This window comes from Podarcis erhardii (genome assembly GCF_964252035.2).
Source record: "Podarcis erhardii genome assembly, chromosome: 16".
In the NCBI taxonomy this organism is placed as follows: domain Eukaryota; kingdom Metazoa; phylum Chordata; class Lepidosauria; order Squamata; family Lacertidae; genus Podarcis; species Podarcis erhardii.
In genome coordinates this window covers 26,762,160-26,776,705 of record NC_138514.1, presented here as the reverse complement: position 1 = coordinate 26,776,705, position 14,546 = coordinate 26,762,160, and the positions used below count along the sequence as shown (strand labels likewise).

The window sequence follows — 14,546 nt, the reverse complement described above, 5'->3', positions numbered from 1 at the left end:
GTCTTTACTTGATTTGGGGGGTGGGGTGGGATCTGCCCCCCAACCCCCAGCTGTGCCCATGAGACTTCCCCAACCTGGTGCTCTCTAGATGCCAACTCCCATCGGCCCCTGCTGGCACTGGTGGAGTCTGTACTCCAAAATGTCTGGAGGGCATTAGGTTGGGGGAGGCCACCCAAGAGCCACTGTTCTCTCTCTTGTTTTCAAATCCCATCCTCAAAACCCAACTCCTTTAGTTGCAGGGGGTTGGGCTAGATGACTCTTAGAATTATAGGGTTGGGAGGGATTCCATGATTCTAACTCTGTCCTAAAAGATGTCTGGCTAGCCTGTGGGTATTGGCCAGGGATGATGAGAGTTCAAAAGCCAGCAACCTATGGAGGGCACCACCTTGTCTACCCTGGAGAACTCCACCTATTCCTAAATGGGGTGAACCAGCCAGGGTTCTCTTGGGGCCCTTCCTGCTCCTTCTGCTGAATGAGACTCTGGACCTGTGGCCAAGAGTCTTACCCTGGAGGCACCACTGACTGCCCTCCACACTTCTGCCAAAGAGATGACCAGCATCTCTAGATTCCAGATGGAGGCTGGTCCCTAGGGCAAAATGAGGGAGGGCGTTGCCAACTTCAGCCTATCCTCGCCTGCCTTCTTTCTTACATACATCCAGTCCAGGGGTGGCCCCGCCCCATCAGCTTCCCCCTGCTCAGTCTCTTTAGCACCACCTACTGTTGGAATGTAGGGTGGTGCTGTGGGTTAAACCACAGAGCCTAGGACTTGCCGATCAGAAGGTCGGTGGTTCGAATCCCTGCGACGGGGTGAGTTCCCGTTGCTCGGCTTAGTATTGTTGGCCACATGACCCGGAAGCTGTACGCTGGCTCCCTCGGCCAATAAAGCGAGATGAGTGCCGCAACCCCAGAGTGGGCCACGACTGGACCTGATGGTCAGGGGTCCCTTTACCTTTACCTTTTACTGTTGGAATTAGTTGCCTCTAGCACCACCTACTGTTGGGTGTTCTGCCTTCTGCCCTACCAGCCACCGCTGGAGAAATGTATTATTATTATTTATTATTTATTCGATTTATATACTGCCCTTTATCAAAAGATCCCAGTGCGGTATACAGCATTAAGAGCACATTTTATGGAGCATAATAATAAAAAGTGTAATAATAAAATACTCATAATAACAGTGTCCCCCCCCCTCCCCAGCTTTAACAGGCCATAGATTATTTAACGGCCAATGGCCATTAAACACATACATGTATGGAAGTGTGCACCAAATTTCACAGGAGTTTCTTCCTGTGAGATCAAGTGCATGGGAGTTGTAGAACATAGCGTTGAAGGAAGAAGCAGATGCAATGATGGACGCAAACCTTTGCGACTTGCAGCTATTCGCTGGGGGTCCCAGAAGATCGGAGGGAAGTAGAATCACAGCTCTGAGATAGATCCATCAGTAGAGCAGGAGATTCTTAAATTCAGAGTCGTGGGTTCAAGCCCCATGTTGGGCAGAAGATTCCTGCACTGCAGAGGGTTAGAGTAGATGACCCTCATGCTCAATTATAACTCTGTGATTCTATAGAATTGTAGAGCTGGAAGGAACTCCAAGGGTCTTCTAGTCTAACCCCTGCAAGGCAGTGAGAGTCAGGGTTCTAGCCAAGGTCAGGGCTGCAAAGGCGTTGTTATGGGATGGCTTGCAGGGCAAGGGGAGCTCTGTGCCTTTAAACTAGGCATGGGATCTCCTGCTCTTTCTCCTTTTAAACTTTTAAAATAATAATAATAATAATTGAATACGGGGCTGCTCATCTTCTGAAAGCTGCCCTATATTTGTGCATAGACATTTTATGTAAATGTAAATTAGGGCCCCAAGTATTTCACAGACCTAGCAATGCCCCCTTGGAGATATTCCAGGTCCCTCTCTGAATTAAAATTTTATATATATAGTTAAGTTTCTAACACTTTTACGCATAGAGATAAAGCAGACAGGGAGTGCTTCAGCTAATTGCTCATTAAGAATTAAACATGCTCCCTCCTCCTGATGTTCTCCTGGCGAATAAGTGCAAGGGGATTTGCGTAACTGACAAGTGCAATGGCTCCTTCTTTTAAAAAATATATTCATCAAATCAGACTTTATTGCATTAATATTTAATCAAATGCAATCCTATTAAACATACCAGGAGGCCTGTGTGTTCTCTCTGTTCTGAGCTGATTCTGCACATTCTTAGTCATCCCCTGTCCCCCAACCTATATGGAATTCAGAGAGTCTGAACTTCCATTATTGAAAGAGTCACAAGGCTCTAGTTCTCATGGATGCAAACAATGCATCCAAAATCAGCTCCTGCTGTTTTAAACCCTGGAGCAGGTTTTGATTCTTCATGGTGGATAATTGGTGGCCCTCCTGGTGTCGTTGGATTCCAGCTGCCATCATCCCCATCACTCATTGGCCATGGTGACTGAGAGTTCCAAAACAGCCAGAGAACGACGGGTTCCTCATCTTTGGGCTTGTGTGACAACCAAGAACAAGCCTGATAGATGTTGGGGGCAGGTGTACAAAAAAATTGTCCTGTGGGCATCTATCTGTTGCTATCTATAGCACAACCAGGAAACCAGACCTTAGCAAATGAGCTATATTCCACCTTTGTTTTGTGAACTGCAAAGACCCAGGTGATACTCAACTAAATGCCCCCCACCAGACCTGTATTCATCCAAGTTTATTTCCAGAAAGTCGAAGAGCAAAGATAATGATATGTAGCACATACAACTCCCCACTGGCAACCTTTTGTTTCCCTGTGGGATCAACACACTCACAGAGGTACAGCTGCAAGCTTCTAGCTTTCAGGGTTACAAGCTAAGACCTGCACTTGGTGTCTGCTAACTGTTTAGGCAGCTGAGGGAGTAGGAGAGAGGGGTCCCCACCCCTGGTTCAACATACTGCATAGTTAGCACACAACCATAAATGCATATGGTACAATTCTCATTAATTCACTTTTCTGGCCCAAAACTGAGACCACCAGAAACAAAGCTTGGCGATGGGGGTTAGGCACAAGAAAAGACCACAATTGCAATTCTGAGACTGCAATCGCATCTTTAAGGAAACGTCACACCCAGGACTCCTCCACACCTGACGCCTCCGTTTCCCCCTCTGTCACACTTGTTTTCCTCCCAGGACCCCCGTCTTATGTGGAGGAAGGGCTGCAGTCAGAAAGTGCAGCCTGGTCTTTGGATCCAGTGTCCCCCGAGCCATTTTGCCTCACGCCAGCCTGACCACTCCAGATTTGGGATTTGACACTCTGGGACTTCTTCGTCTGGGCCTTGATGCTGGATCCTCTTTGGGCATGCCTGTATGCGATTGGAGTGGGGATCCTTGAAGGCCTCTTTTCGGGCCTATTGTCTCTGCGTGGCCGGATTTTGGGGCGCAGCTTCAGCTTATAAATGGAGGGCACCCGCTCCGGTTTCTTCAGAGACCTCCTCGGCTTACTCTGAGGTAGTTTTGTGTCCTCGGGAGCTGGAGAGTGCTCTGGAGAATCAGGAGGTCTGCCTGGCATCACTTGAGAGCCTCTGGCGTTTCCGTCGACTTCCACATGAGCTGTGTGGTATGGTTCTCCACATTCTGCTTCAGGGGCCACACAGTTCTCCTCAGAAACAGCACTTTCTCTGTCTAGGAATGTTTTTCCGGCCTGGTTTCCATTCACCAGAGATGGACTTGACTGGGGGGAACTGCCCTCAGTCCCTGCGTGCTCCCGGTGCAGTGTTTTGGAAAGCTCTTGAATAACGCTGTCATAATGTAGTCCTGCGGGGTGCCACCTCATCTCCCTCTCAGGCACATAGACCCCGCTCCGAGGCACACTTCCCTCAGAGACTGAGGTCCTTGGGGTGATAGGCAAAGAGGACCAGGTGGGTGTGGAGACCCTGGGCCCATTACAGGTCAAGGCCATGGCGTCTCTTCCTTGGCAACAGTCCACTCCAAACCCTCCTAGCCGACTCCCTTGAGAAATGGGGTTGCCTTCAGAGACTTCCTCCAGCTCCTTGATGTTGGCCAAAATCTCATCCTCTAGGCTCCTGTACAGAGCTTGTTCTTCCACCGGGTCAATAGGCAGTGGTGTGTAAACACGTTCCCTTCCCCTGCCCAGTTCCTTGATATCTCCTTGACTCATCTGGCCATCTTTACAAGGTCTTCCTGGAACACTTTCTTGCCCAGCTAAGGTCCCACCATCCTTCATTTTCTGACCGATTCCACCCCCTGAGCTGTTGGAGAACCTGCTGGCTGATGCTTCCAGGCTGACAGCCTTGCCCTGTTCTCTCAGAAGAGGGGCTCTGCCCTTGAAAAGCTCTTTCCTGGGCAGGTTGCCTTGGTTTTTGTCCAGGGTGTTACCCCCATTTCTGAAACAGAACGCCTCTTGGTAGCTGCTACTAATTGCTGGCGGCCTGCATGATGTTGGGACAACTCTTCCAGAGGTCTTGGCACTGCTGTCTTCTTTCTGAGTCACACCTGCGTGTTTTACTGGGGAGGGTGATCGCCATGCTATTGAGTCCTTACTCCAGCTGTGTACGGTGACTCCACCTTGCGGCCTTGCAGGGCTTTCCACTGGGGCCTGGAAGTGCTTGGCTGGACTGGAAGAGCGGGTTTGCGGGCCGTTCATTTCAGGCTGGGACCTTCCTGGAGGCCGGGTCACTGAAGCCCTTGGTGTAGCCACTCTGGACGACGCTGGCCTCTCTGGTTTCTCTTTGTGAGGTGTCGGCGTTGGGATTCTGGCAGGAGATCTTCCGCGATGTGCCTCTGAGACAGATTTCCGAATGGGCGAGGTGTTCTCTGTGCTTCCGTTCAGCTGGGACGGGACAGGGCATGCCTCTCTTCTGCTCCGCATAGAGAGAGTTGGCTTAGATGCGGGTCTCTCTTCAGGGGCCGGCAGCCCCCGGGTTGGAGTCACTGACCTCGCCCTGAAAGAGGAGAACACAATAATATAAGCACAACACATAGTGGTGCATGCACTAGTTATCTCCTGCTTGCATTACTGCAATGCACTCTACGTGGGGCTACCTTTGAAGGTGACCCAGAAACCACAACTAATCCAGAGTGTGGCGGCTAAACTGGTGACTGGGAATGGCCACAGAGACCATATAACACCGGTCGTGAAAGACCTACATTGGCTCCCAGTACGTTTCTTAGCACAATTCAAAGTGTTGGTGCTGACCTTTAAAGCCCTAAATGGCCTCAGCCCAGTATACCTGAAGAAGCGTCTCCACCCCCATCGTTCTACCTGGACACTGAGGTCCAGCTCCGAGGGCCTTCTGGCGATTCCTTCCCTGCGAGAAGTGAGGTTACAGGGAACCAGGCAGAGGGCCTTCTCGGTAGTGGCACCCGCCCTGTGGAACGCCCTCCCATCAGACGTCAAGGAAATAATCAACTATCTGACTTTTTGAAGACATCTGAAGGCAGCAACTGGAATTCAGAAGCATTGTTGTCTCCAACTGCGAAATATATATATATATATATAGTCATACCTCGGCTTGAATGTGCTTCGGGTTGAGCGCATTTGAGTTGCGCTCCGCAGCAACCCAGAAGTAACGGAGCGCATTACTTCCGGGTTTCGCCGCTCGCGCATGTGCAGATGCTCAAAATGACGTCACGGGCATGTATAGACGCGCCGTTACGTCTTACGTTCCGTTTGGGATGTGAACGGGGCTCTGGAACAGATCCCGTTCACATCCCACTGCGTGTGTGTGTGTGTGTGTGTGTGTATGTGTATGTGTATGTGTATATATATATATGTGTGTGTGTGTGTGTGTGTGTGTGTGTGTGTGTGTGTGTGTAAGCTCATATTCTTTACCATAACATTTTTCCAGTTACTCTGGGCCATAAATCTAGTTTGGTCAGAAGTGAAAACTTTGAGCTCTTGGCAGAAAACAAATCCTTCCTATCTCTCCACACATTATCTGTCATCACCTGATGGAAGGGACTCTCCGATGCTCTGAGACCTCCGGGGTTTTCCTACTGCTGCTGCCACCGCCGCCACCATTGCTCGGAGGTGACCGCTGCAGAGTCTTGCACCCAGGGCTGTGGGTGTTAGGAGTGTAGGTCCTCCACTCCACTGGGGGCAGCGGGCTTTGGGATCGGGTGACAATCAAAGCAGGCTGGGGCTTGAGGGTGTCTTTCCTGGGCGTTAAGCGGGCTGTGATTTCGTGTTGGACTGGCGTGGCTTGCATCTTCTGAGGGCTGCCTGCCCTCAAGGCTTGTTTGTGAGCTGCAGAAAGGGTTGGGGAAATCAACCAGAGAGAATCCTGCAGCACCTCAGCTTCTAACACAGTTATCACAGTATATGCTTTCAAGGTCTGGAATCTTATTTTGTCAGAGATGTGGAATAGCTGAGTAGCTCACAGATCTGGCTTGGACTCTCCTGGGCACATTCATCCCCTGGGCCTGAGGTTCCTAGAAGGACTAAAGGATAGGTCTACTTCTGCGTTAATTCTGCAAGGAAAATTATACCAGCGTTGCAACAGCAAGCCCAGAAGTCTAGAACGGTTAATATTCCAAAAATCCTCTGCAATATGTTGCATCCTGGATCCCACGGACATTTCCTGCTCATCTGACCAGCTTGCTGCCACCCCAATAATTCATTGCTCACATAACATGAAAGGAGATTCCGACTAAACATTAATTAGCAAGAACCTTCTGACAGCAGGAGCTGTTCGAAAGTGGAATGGACTCCCTTGGAAGGTTGTGGACCACAGCTGTCAACTTTCAGATTTGAAAAAAAGGGATCAGCAGCCTCACCTGTCCTGGGGACAGTCTATGGGATATCTAACAATCTGGGATAGCAGCGGGAAGCAGCGCTGGAATAAGGGAATTTCCCGCAAAAAAAAAAGGAAGGTTGACAGTTATGTTGTGGACTCTCCTTCATTAGAGGTGTGAACCACCCTGAGATCTTTTGATAAAGGGCAGTATATAAATTTTATAAAAAATAAATAAAAAATAAGTTTTAAAACAGGTTGAATGGCCCTCTGTCATGGATGCTTTAGTTGAGATTGCTGCATTACAGGGAATTGGACTAGATGACCCTCAGGGTCCCTTCCAATGCTACAATTCTATGATTCCATGAAGTACATTTTCTTTCCCAAATTTTGGGAGGTTCCATAGATTTGCTTGGGTTAAGTTCAGTTCTAAGGACTGTATTTGTTATCTGCAGCACTGGCCTGCCCTCTAGTGGACATCAGGGTCACTACAAAAGTCATGGCAAAGGCTTTTATACAAGCTGCAGGTGCCCTGCTCTGTTTCATAGCACAGAGGGCAGGAACCTCAGGCCCAGGAGATGAATGCAGCCCTGCCAGCCCCCGGGACTCTGCCTAGGCTACAACCTTCCCCAGCTGCATCCTCTACTGGTCCTGCTTCACATCCTGGTTTTACCTGGGTAATGCCTCGGGGTTGCCTGGATTGAGGACAGAGAGGTATGTTTGTGTGTATAAACTAGCCTGCGGTACAAAGGTAAAATTTATATATGCGGCCCCGCCCACTTTTGCTTCCTGCCCAGCCCACCCCTACCATGTACCTCCTGGAAGGATACTTATGAGAGAATGCAGACCTTGGGCTAGAAAATTGTTCCCCACCCCTGTTATTTGCAGGTATAGTGGTACCTCAGGTTAAGTACTTAATTCGTTCTGGAGGTCCGTTCTTAACCTGAAACTGTTCTTAACCTGAAGCACCACTTTAGCTAATGGGGCCTCCTGCTGCTGCCGCGCCACTGGAGCACGATTTCTGTTCTCATCCTGTAGCAAAGTTCTTAACCTGAAGCACTATTTCTGGGTTAGTGGAGTCTGTAACCTGAAGCGTATGTAACCTGAAGCATATGTAACCCGAGGTACCACTGTACAGTGGTACCATCAGGTCAGGGCTTTAGGACAGATGTGAAGGGCCCAACTCAGCAGAAGGAATATAATAATAATAATAATAATAATAATAATAATAATAATAATAATATAATATATCTTACTTGTATGCCATCCATCTGACTGGGTTGCCCCAGCCACTTGGGGAGGCTTCCAACAAATATTAATCCCTCTTCAAAGGGAACCCTGGGAATTGTAACTATGCAGGGGTCTCTCCTAACAACTCTCAGCCCCCTTAAGAAACTACAGCCCCCAGAATACCCTGGGGGAAGCCATGAGTGTTTAAAGCAGCATCCTAGCACTTTAAAGATATGGTTTGAATGTGGCCTGGGTCAAAGCCCTGATGTACAACAGCAGTCAGTTTCGAGATCTGCTGGACTAATTCAGCAAAACCACAGGAAGGAAACACTTTAGATTTAGAGCGAAGGGCACAGAGATGGCCTTCTCTTTACATCCGACAAGAGCACGGGGGACTTACAGAGCGAGGTGCACCGGCAGGGGTCATGCTTGTCTAGGTAGTGCTCTAGGGTGTCCCAGCCTCCACCCACTCGGACCATCACGTGATTCCGCAGGATCTGGAGCAAAAAGGAGCACAGGTGAGCACCACATGCCCTTTCCTGACCGTGAGCTACAACAACACGTGCAGTCCTGCGGAATGCTGTCCCAAGTGACGCCTGCCTGGCAGTGATGCAGACACCTTATTGATATCAGGCTAAGGGTTTTCCTCTACACCTGGGGATCTGAAAAGTTTTAAAACCTGGAGACAGTCCTATGCTAGGTGACTAAGAGATAGGTAAAGGTAAAGGACCCCGCCCTGACAGTTAAGTCCAGTTGTGAATGACTCTGGGGTTGCAGCACTCATCTCGCTTTACTGGCCGAGGGAGCCGATGTTTGTCCGCAGACAGTTTTTCTGGGTTATGTGGCCAGCATGACTAAGCCGCTTCTGGCGAACCAGAGCAGCGCACGGAAACGCCGTTTACCTTCCCGCCGGAGTGGTACCTATTTAGCCTACTTGCACTTTGACGTGCTTTCGAACTGCTAGGTTGGCAGGAGCAGGGACCGAGCAACAGGAGCTCACCCAGTCATGGGGATTCGAACCACTGACCTTCTGATCGGCAAGTCCTAGGCTCAGTGGTTTAGACCACAGCGCCACCAGCGTACCAAGAGATTAAATACTAGTTGTTTCACAAGTCTGTTTATGTGCCACAGGCACACACAGAGAGAGAAAGTTAGACCAGTGGTTCCCAAACTTTGGGGGGGCCCTGCCCCCTTGGCTCCATAAATTCATCCCCACTGATCCTTTCCCTTATTCAGAACAGCGGTTTGCACAACCCACTGGGTAAGATAAAAACACAATAAAACTCAAAACTGTAACACTTAATTGCACATTTATGCAAAATCCAATTGAAATGATTTGGTTTAATTGATTCAACAATGGACTTGATCCTGTAAACCAGCTTTGCAAAGCCTTGTAGTCATTTACGCCTCCACCGCCCGCTTGCCTCTTGCTCCTGTGGGTAATTCCACCCCCTGCCTTTGGGGGCAGCACTGCCCACTGTGGGAACCACTGTGTTAGATACACATGATATTCCTATGTCCTACCTACAGGTAACTCTCTCTTCTCTATAGGCTATCTGCTTCTGGCATGAGCTGGATCCTTATACCTGATAGGGCTGGGAGAAACCCACCTTTGACATTCTGGAAATCTGCTGTCAGTTGTTGAAGAACAGAGGTGAGGAACCTGGGGCCAGAATGCGGCCCTCAGCCTTCTCTATCTGGCCCTTATGACACTTCCAAGGCCACACCCCTTGCTTCTTGCCCTCCTTGTATGCTTTTGCCTGGCTGAGAGGTGTCTTTGACCTCTGATCATACTTCCTGCTTTCCTAGATGGTGGAGGGAAGACGAGTGTGACTCTGGATGCGTGTGGTGGTGGGGAGGATGTGGGAGAAATCTGATTCTGCTCATGTTCAAAGGTGAACTTATTGAATTTGCACATTCTAAAACAATATCAGAACCGTAATCACAGCCATCCTTCAAATCCAACTCATCTGAATTTTGCAATGCAGTTCTCCAGCCCACCAACCAACCAGTCTTTACAAAAATGCATATATTAGCAGGGAGTGTGCATGAAAATGTTAGTGAAAATAACTTACAAGAATGCATTTTATTAGCGAAAACTGAGGAGCAAAAATGTGTACAGTAGTCAAAACTGTATACAAAAAATTGTGTGTTGAGAGAGATTTGCCCTAAAATGCTGAAGAATTTTCATGAGGATTTTTAAATGGCAGAGGTGTTGGGGAAATGGGAAAGTGAGAAAATAGAAATTGATAGATCCTTCCAACCCTAGGATTGGGGGGCCTGTGTCCTCTCCACCAACAAACCCAACATGGCAACATTTCCCCTGCCACCATCCCAATTCCAACTGCCATTAGCCATTATAGTAGTCAAAAGTCCTGGCAAAAATGTGAGTATTATGAAAAATTCACACCAAAACACTGATGAATTTTTCAAGAGGATTTAAAAACATGGCTGCAAAGTGGAGAGCTTAATTTCAGGATGGAAAAATTTGGAATTGAGAAGACAGAAATGGACAGCTTCCTCCAGCCCAAGTGTGTGAGCATGCTCAGAAACCAGCTTAAAATCCACATCCATTGCTCCACCCACTTTTGCCTCTGGCCCTGCTCACCACAGGTCAACTTACCCTGACAAAGATCAGCAAGTTCGAATCGCCCACACGGTATTTCCCTTCCGAGACTTTGATCATGGAGAACTGGACCGGGCAGGTGCAACGGCTGACGAGACACTGGACCTTTGCAGAAAGCAGGAGGATAAGAATAGTAATGAGTTTGGCAACATCAACCTGAATATGAGTGAGAGGAAGTGTGGAGTAGTGGTTAGAGTTTTAGACTAGGAGCTGTGAGATCAGGGTTTGCCTTCCCCACTCGGCTCTGACGCTCACTGGGTGACCATGAGGCCGGCCACCAATCGCCCCTCAGCCTGGCCAACCTCACAGGGTTGTTGTGAGTATGAAATTGGGGAGAACAGTATTCATGAGCTTCTTGAAGTGAATGTGAGATGCAGATGTATAAATAAATAGCACATTGGAACTCCCTGCCTATTGACATCTTCGCTGTTTGCTTTTCAGTGCCTGTTAAAAAGTTTTGTTTAGACAAGCCTGCCCAGATATTTAGAAGGTTGGTGTGAGTTTACAATTCTTTGTAGTCTATTGTTATTTTTACTTTTTGAAAGTCTTAAATTATTGTAATTTTTTCTTGTTGATAATCTTATTGTTTTACGCTTCTTTTTTTAAACAATCAAGCAGTTATAAATTTTATGAAATAAAACAAATAGTCGGGGGAACAACAATGATGACGATTCTTGATGTGGACCTCCAGAGTTTCCCCCAAGCCACACCCCTCACCAGCCCTGCCCTGTCCCCTTCCTTTGCTGCTTTTGCCAGGCACAAATGTGTCATAGAATCATAGATGTGTAGAGCTGGAGGGGATCCCTAAGGTCATCCAGTCTAACCCCCTGCAATGCAAGAATCACAGCTACAGAATCCCTGGTAGATGGCCACTCAGCCTCTGCTTAAAAGCCTCCAATGAAGGAGAGCCTTTGACCTGTGCAGCTTAGGGACCCTGTGTTTGCCCTGGGGCACGAATACCATCTGGTCGAGGTTCTTGAAATTGGCCGGCTTCCTCTGGGCCCTTGGGAGGGGGGTCTCTTCCGGCGGCAGGTTCAGGTCCTCACGGATCTCCTCCTCGATCTCCTCCTCCATCTGGATGAGGGTGGGGGCACTCATACCAAAACGGGCGGCTCGGCGGGCCACCTCCAGGAGACAGAGGACAAAGTTCTTCTCGTTCTTGCGCAAGACCAGGTCTTCCGTCTCGAACATCAGGACTTCTGGAACAAAGCAGGTGGGGTGAAAGTAGGGGACAGCTAGGCAGTGTGGACCGAGGGGCGAACGGTGCGAAAATGCCACAGAGAAACCAAGTCAGGGTTATCAGCTAGTGCTGTGTCAAACTTTTCTCCTCTGTTTTGTTTTCTCTGTTCTCCATCAATCAAAAAGCGATTGCATTGGAGAAGTCCCCCAAAATCAAGAGTTTTCACTCCCATCTCTCATCCAAGGCAAGGCAACCATCTTGATCCCACCTCTCATCTTGGGAGATTATGCCTTTCCCCACCAACAGACTCTCCCCCTGTGGGGAGTTGGACATAGCCCACAACATGCTTGATGCTGACCACCCACAGGAGCATAAAGTAGCTTCCTGGATCAGGCCATTGGCCCATCTAGCCCAGCATCCTGTTCTCACAGTGGCCAACCAGATGCCGGTGGGAAACTCATAAGCAGGACCTGAGCATAATAATAATAATAATAATAATAATAATAATAATAATAATTTATTATTTATACCCCGCCCATCTGGCTGGGCCTCCCCAGCCACTCTGGGCGGCTTCCATAGAAACCAAAAATACAGTAAAATATCACACGTTAAAAACTTCCCTGAACAGGGCTGCCTTAAGATGTCTTCTGAATGTCAGGTAGTTGTTTATCGCTTTGACATCTGCTGGAAGGGCGTTCCACAGGGCGGGCGCCACTACCGAGAAGGCCCTCTGCCTGGTTCCCTGTAGCTTTGCTTCTCGCAATGAGGGAACCGCCAGAAGGCCCTCGGCGCTGGACCTCAGCGTCCGGGCAGAATGATGGGGGTGGAGACACTCCTTCAGGTATACTGGACCGAGGCCGTTTAGGGCTTTAAAGGTCAGCACCAAGACTTTGAATTGTGCTCGGAAACGTACTGGGAGCCAATGTAGGTCTTTCAAGACCGGTGTTATATGGTCTCAGCGGCCGCCCCCAGTCACCAGTCTAGCTGCCGCATTCTGGATTAGTTGTAGTTTCCGAGTCACCTTCAAAGGTAGCCCCACATAGAGTGCATTGCAGTAGTCCAAGCGGGAGATAACCAGAGCATGCACCACTCTGGCGAGACAGTCCGCAGGCAGATAGGGTCTCAGCCTATGTACCAGATGGAGCTGGTAAACAGCTGCCCTGGACACAGATTTGACCTGTGCCTCCATGGACAGCTGTGAGTCCAAAATGACTCCCAGGCTGCGCACCTGGTCCTTCAGGGGCACAGTTACCCCATTCAGGACCAGGGAATCCTCCACACCTGCCCGCCTCCTGTCCCCCAAAAACAGTACTTCTCCCCCTCCTGTGGTTTCCAGCAACTGGTATTCACAAATATTGCTGTCTCCAGCTGTGGAGGCAGAGCACAGCAGCCATCAGTAGCCCTCTCCTCCTCCATGAATTTGTCCAACCTTCTTTCAAAGCCATCTAGGTTAGCAGCCATCCCAGCCACCTGTGGAAGGGAGTTCCATGGTTTAACTATATGCTGCTACTTTTTGGCCTAATGGAGAACAAATCTGGTCCATCTTCTGCATGATGGAGCCCTCCCAATCTTGTTCTTTGCCACTCCAGAGGGCAGAATTGGAGGACCAAGATTTGGCAACCCTTCCTCACCCAGTTCTGAGCTGCATACCTTTAATGCCCATCTCCTTCCGGCACCACTGGATGAAGTTGGACACGTTGTCCCTGGCTTGGAAGGTCCCTGGCTGAGCAAAGTCGTTGCAAGTCACTTCGCAGGTGGGCAACTGGAGCTTGTGGCTCAGACCCGGGTACCTCTGCTCAAAGTCCCAAGCCACTTGGGTGATGCTGTTGGCATGGTGACAGAGCAAGACCCCTGTCTCCAGCGCTTCCAAGAAGAACTCCACGTTGATGTCCAGATCATAGAGTTCCTTCAGCCACTCGGCCAAGTCCTCCTTCATGGCATAGAGGTATTGTTCCCCAGTCTTGTATGGGCGGATGCTCCTCATACGAGCCTCCTGGATTCCGGACATTTTCAAGTGCTGGTGGGGGGGGGGAGAGACTCAGTACAAAATCTGCTCAGGAACCTTAAAAACTCCAGCTCTCTCCTTGCCGTTCATCAACCCATCCCTTGAGCCACTCCCAACCACCAGTGACATCAAAACAAAGCCACCTCAAAGTTATATTTTCAAGGCAGACTTTGGCTCCATGCTTCATCAGTTCTCACAGAAACCAGGGATACATTTGATCCCCTACAGCAGCATGGCTGGATCGTCTTGTCGAAATGTTGGTGAGGTGGGAGCTTCTCCTGAAATGACTTCCTAAGATCTCCCATCTCATGACCTCATGGTCCTCACCATTAATGGTGGCCCATCATCAGCTTGTCCTTGGTTCAAAACTCGTTTCTGGCAAGAGCAGAGCGTCCCTCGTTGGTCCACCACTGCTCCACGAGGCAACTATTGGATTCCTCTTACACCACGAGCATCTGATATCCTCCTATCTTACGCCCTCGAACATATTCACACACACGTGTCCTACGGGGATTTGCAGAACTTCTGGTGCAAGATCCGTAAAAAGAGGGAGAATCTCTTTCGCAGGGCCGAGTCCCTGGTCTGTTGTGCTTCCTCCTTCCCAGTCCTGCTCTCTTCTCCTTGGTGACAGACAACTCTGGACAAAACACTCCCCGTTCGCTCTGCTAGATCGGATGTCGCTTTGCCTCGGCTGGAGCAAACAACCCTCGCTCCTTTTCGCAACATTGATCCACCCAAGCAAATGAGATTCTGCGAGCACAAAGCTTGACGGGGGGCGGGTGGGGGGTGGC

General features: G+C 49.3%; 1 protein-coding gene across 1 annotated transcript; it reads right to left on the bottom strand.

The window, feature by feature from the left end:
• Positions 1–2,678: 2,678 nt before the first annotated feature.
• Positions 2,679–14,546, bottom strand: GAS2L2 (growth arrest specific 2 like 2). Its single transcript, XM_081843681.1, has 6 exons — positions 13,401–14,546; positions 11,531–11,769; positions 10,568–10,675; positions 8,345–8,441; positions 5,930–6,227; positions 2,679–4,923 (listed from the first exon to the last, which is right to left on the bottom strand). The coding sequence occupies exons 1-6, from the start codon at positions 13,756–13,758 to the stop codon at positions 3,162–3,164; spliced, it is 2,862 nt and encodes a 953-aa protein (XP_081699807.1). The 5' UTR covers positions 13,759–14,546; the 3' UTR covers positions 2,679–3,161.

Coding starts and splice junctions, on each gene's coding strand:
- GAS2L2 (XM_081843681.1), bottom strand. CDS start 13,758: ATGTCCGGAATCCAGGAGGCTCGTATGAGGAGCATCCGCCCATACAAG. Junction 6,228..8,344: donor CTGCCGGTGCACCTCGCTCT/GTAAGTCCCCCG, acceptor CCCTTTCTGCAG/CTCACAAACAAGCCTTGAGG. Junction 4,924..5,929: donor CGGAGAGTCCCTTCCATCAG/GTGATGACAGAT, acceptor CTCCTCTTTCAG/GGCGAGGTCAGTGACTCCAA.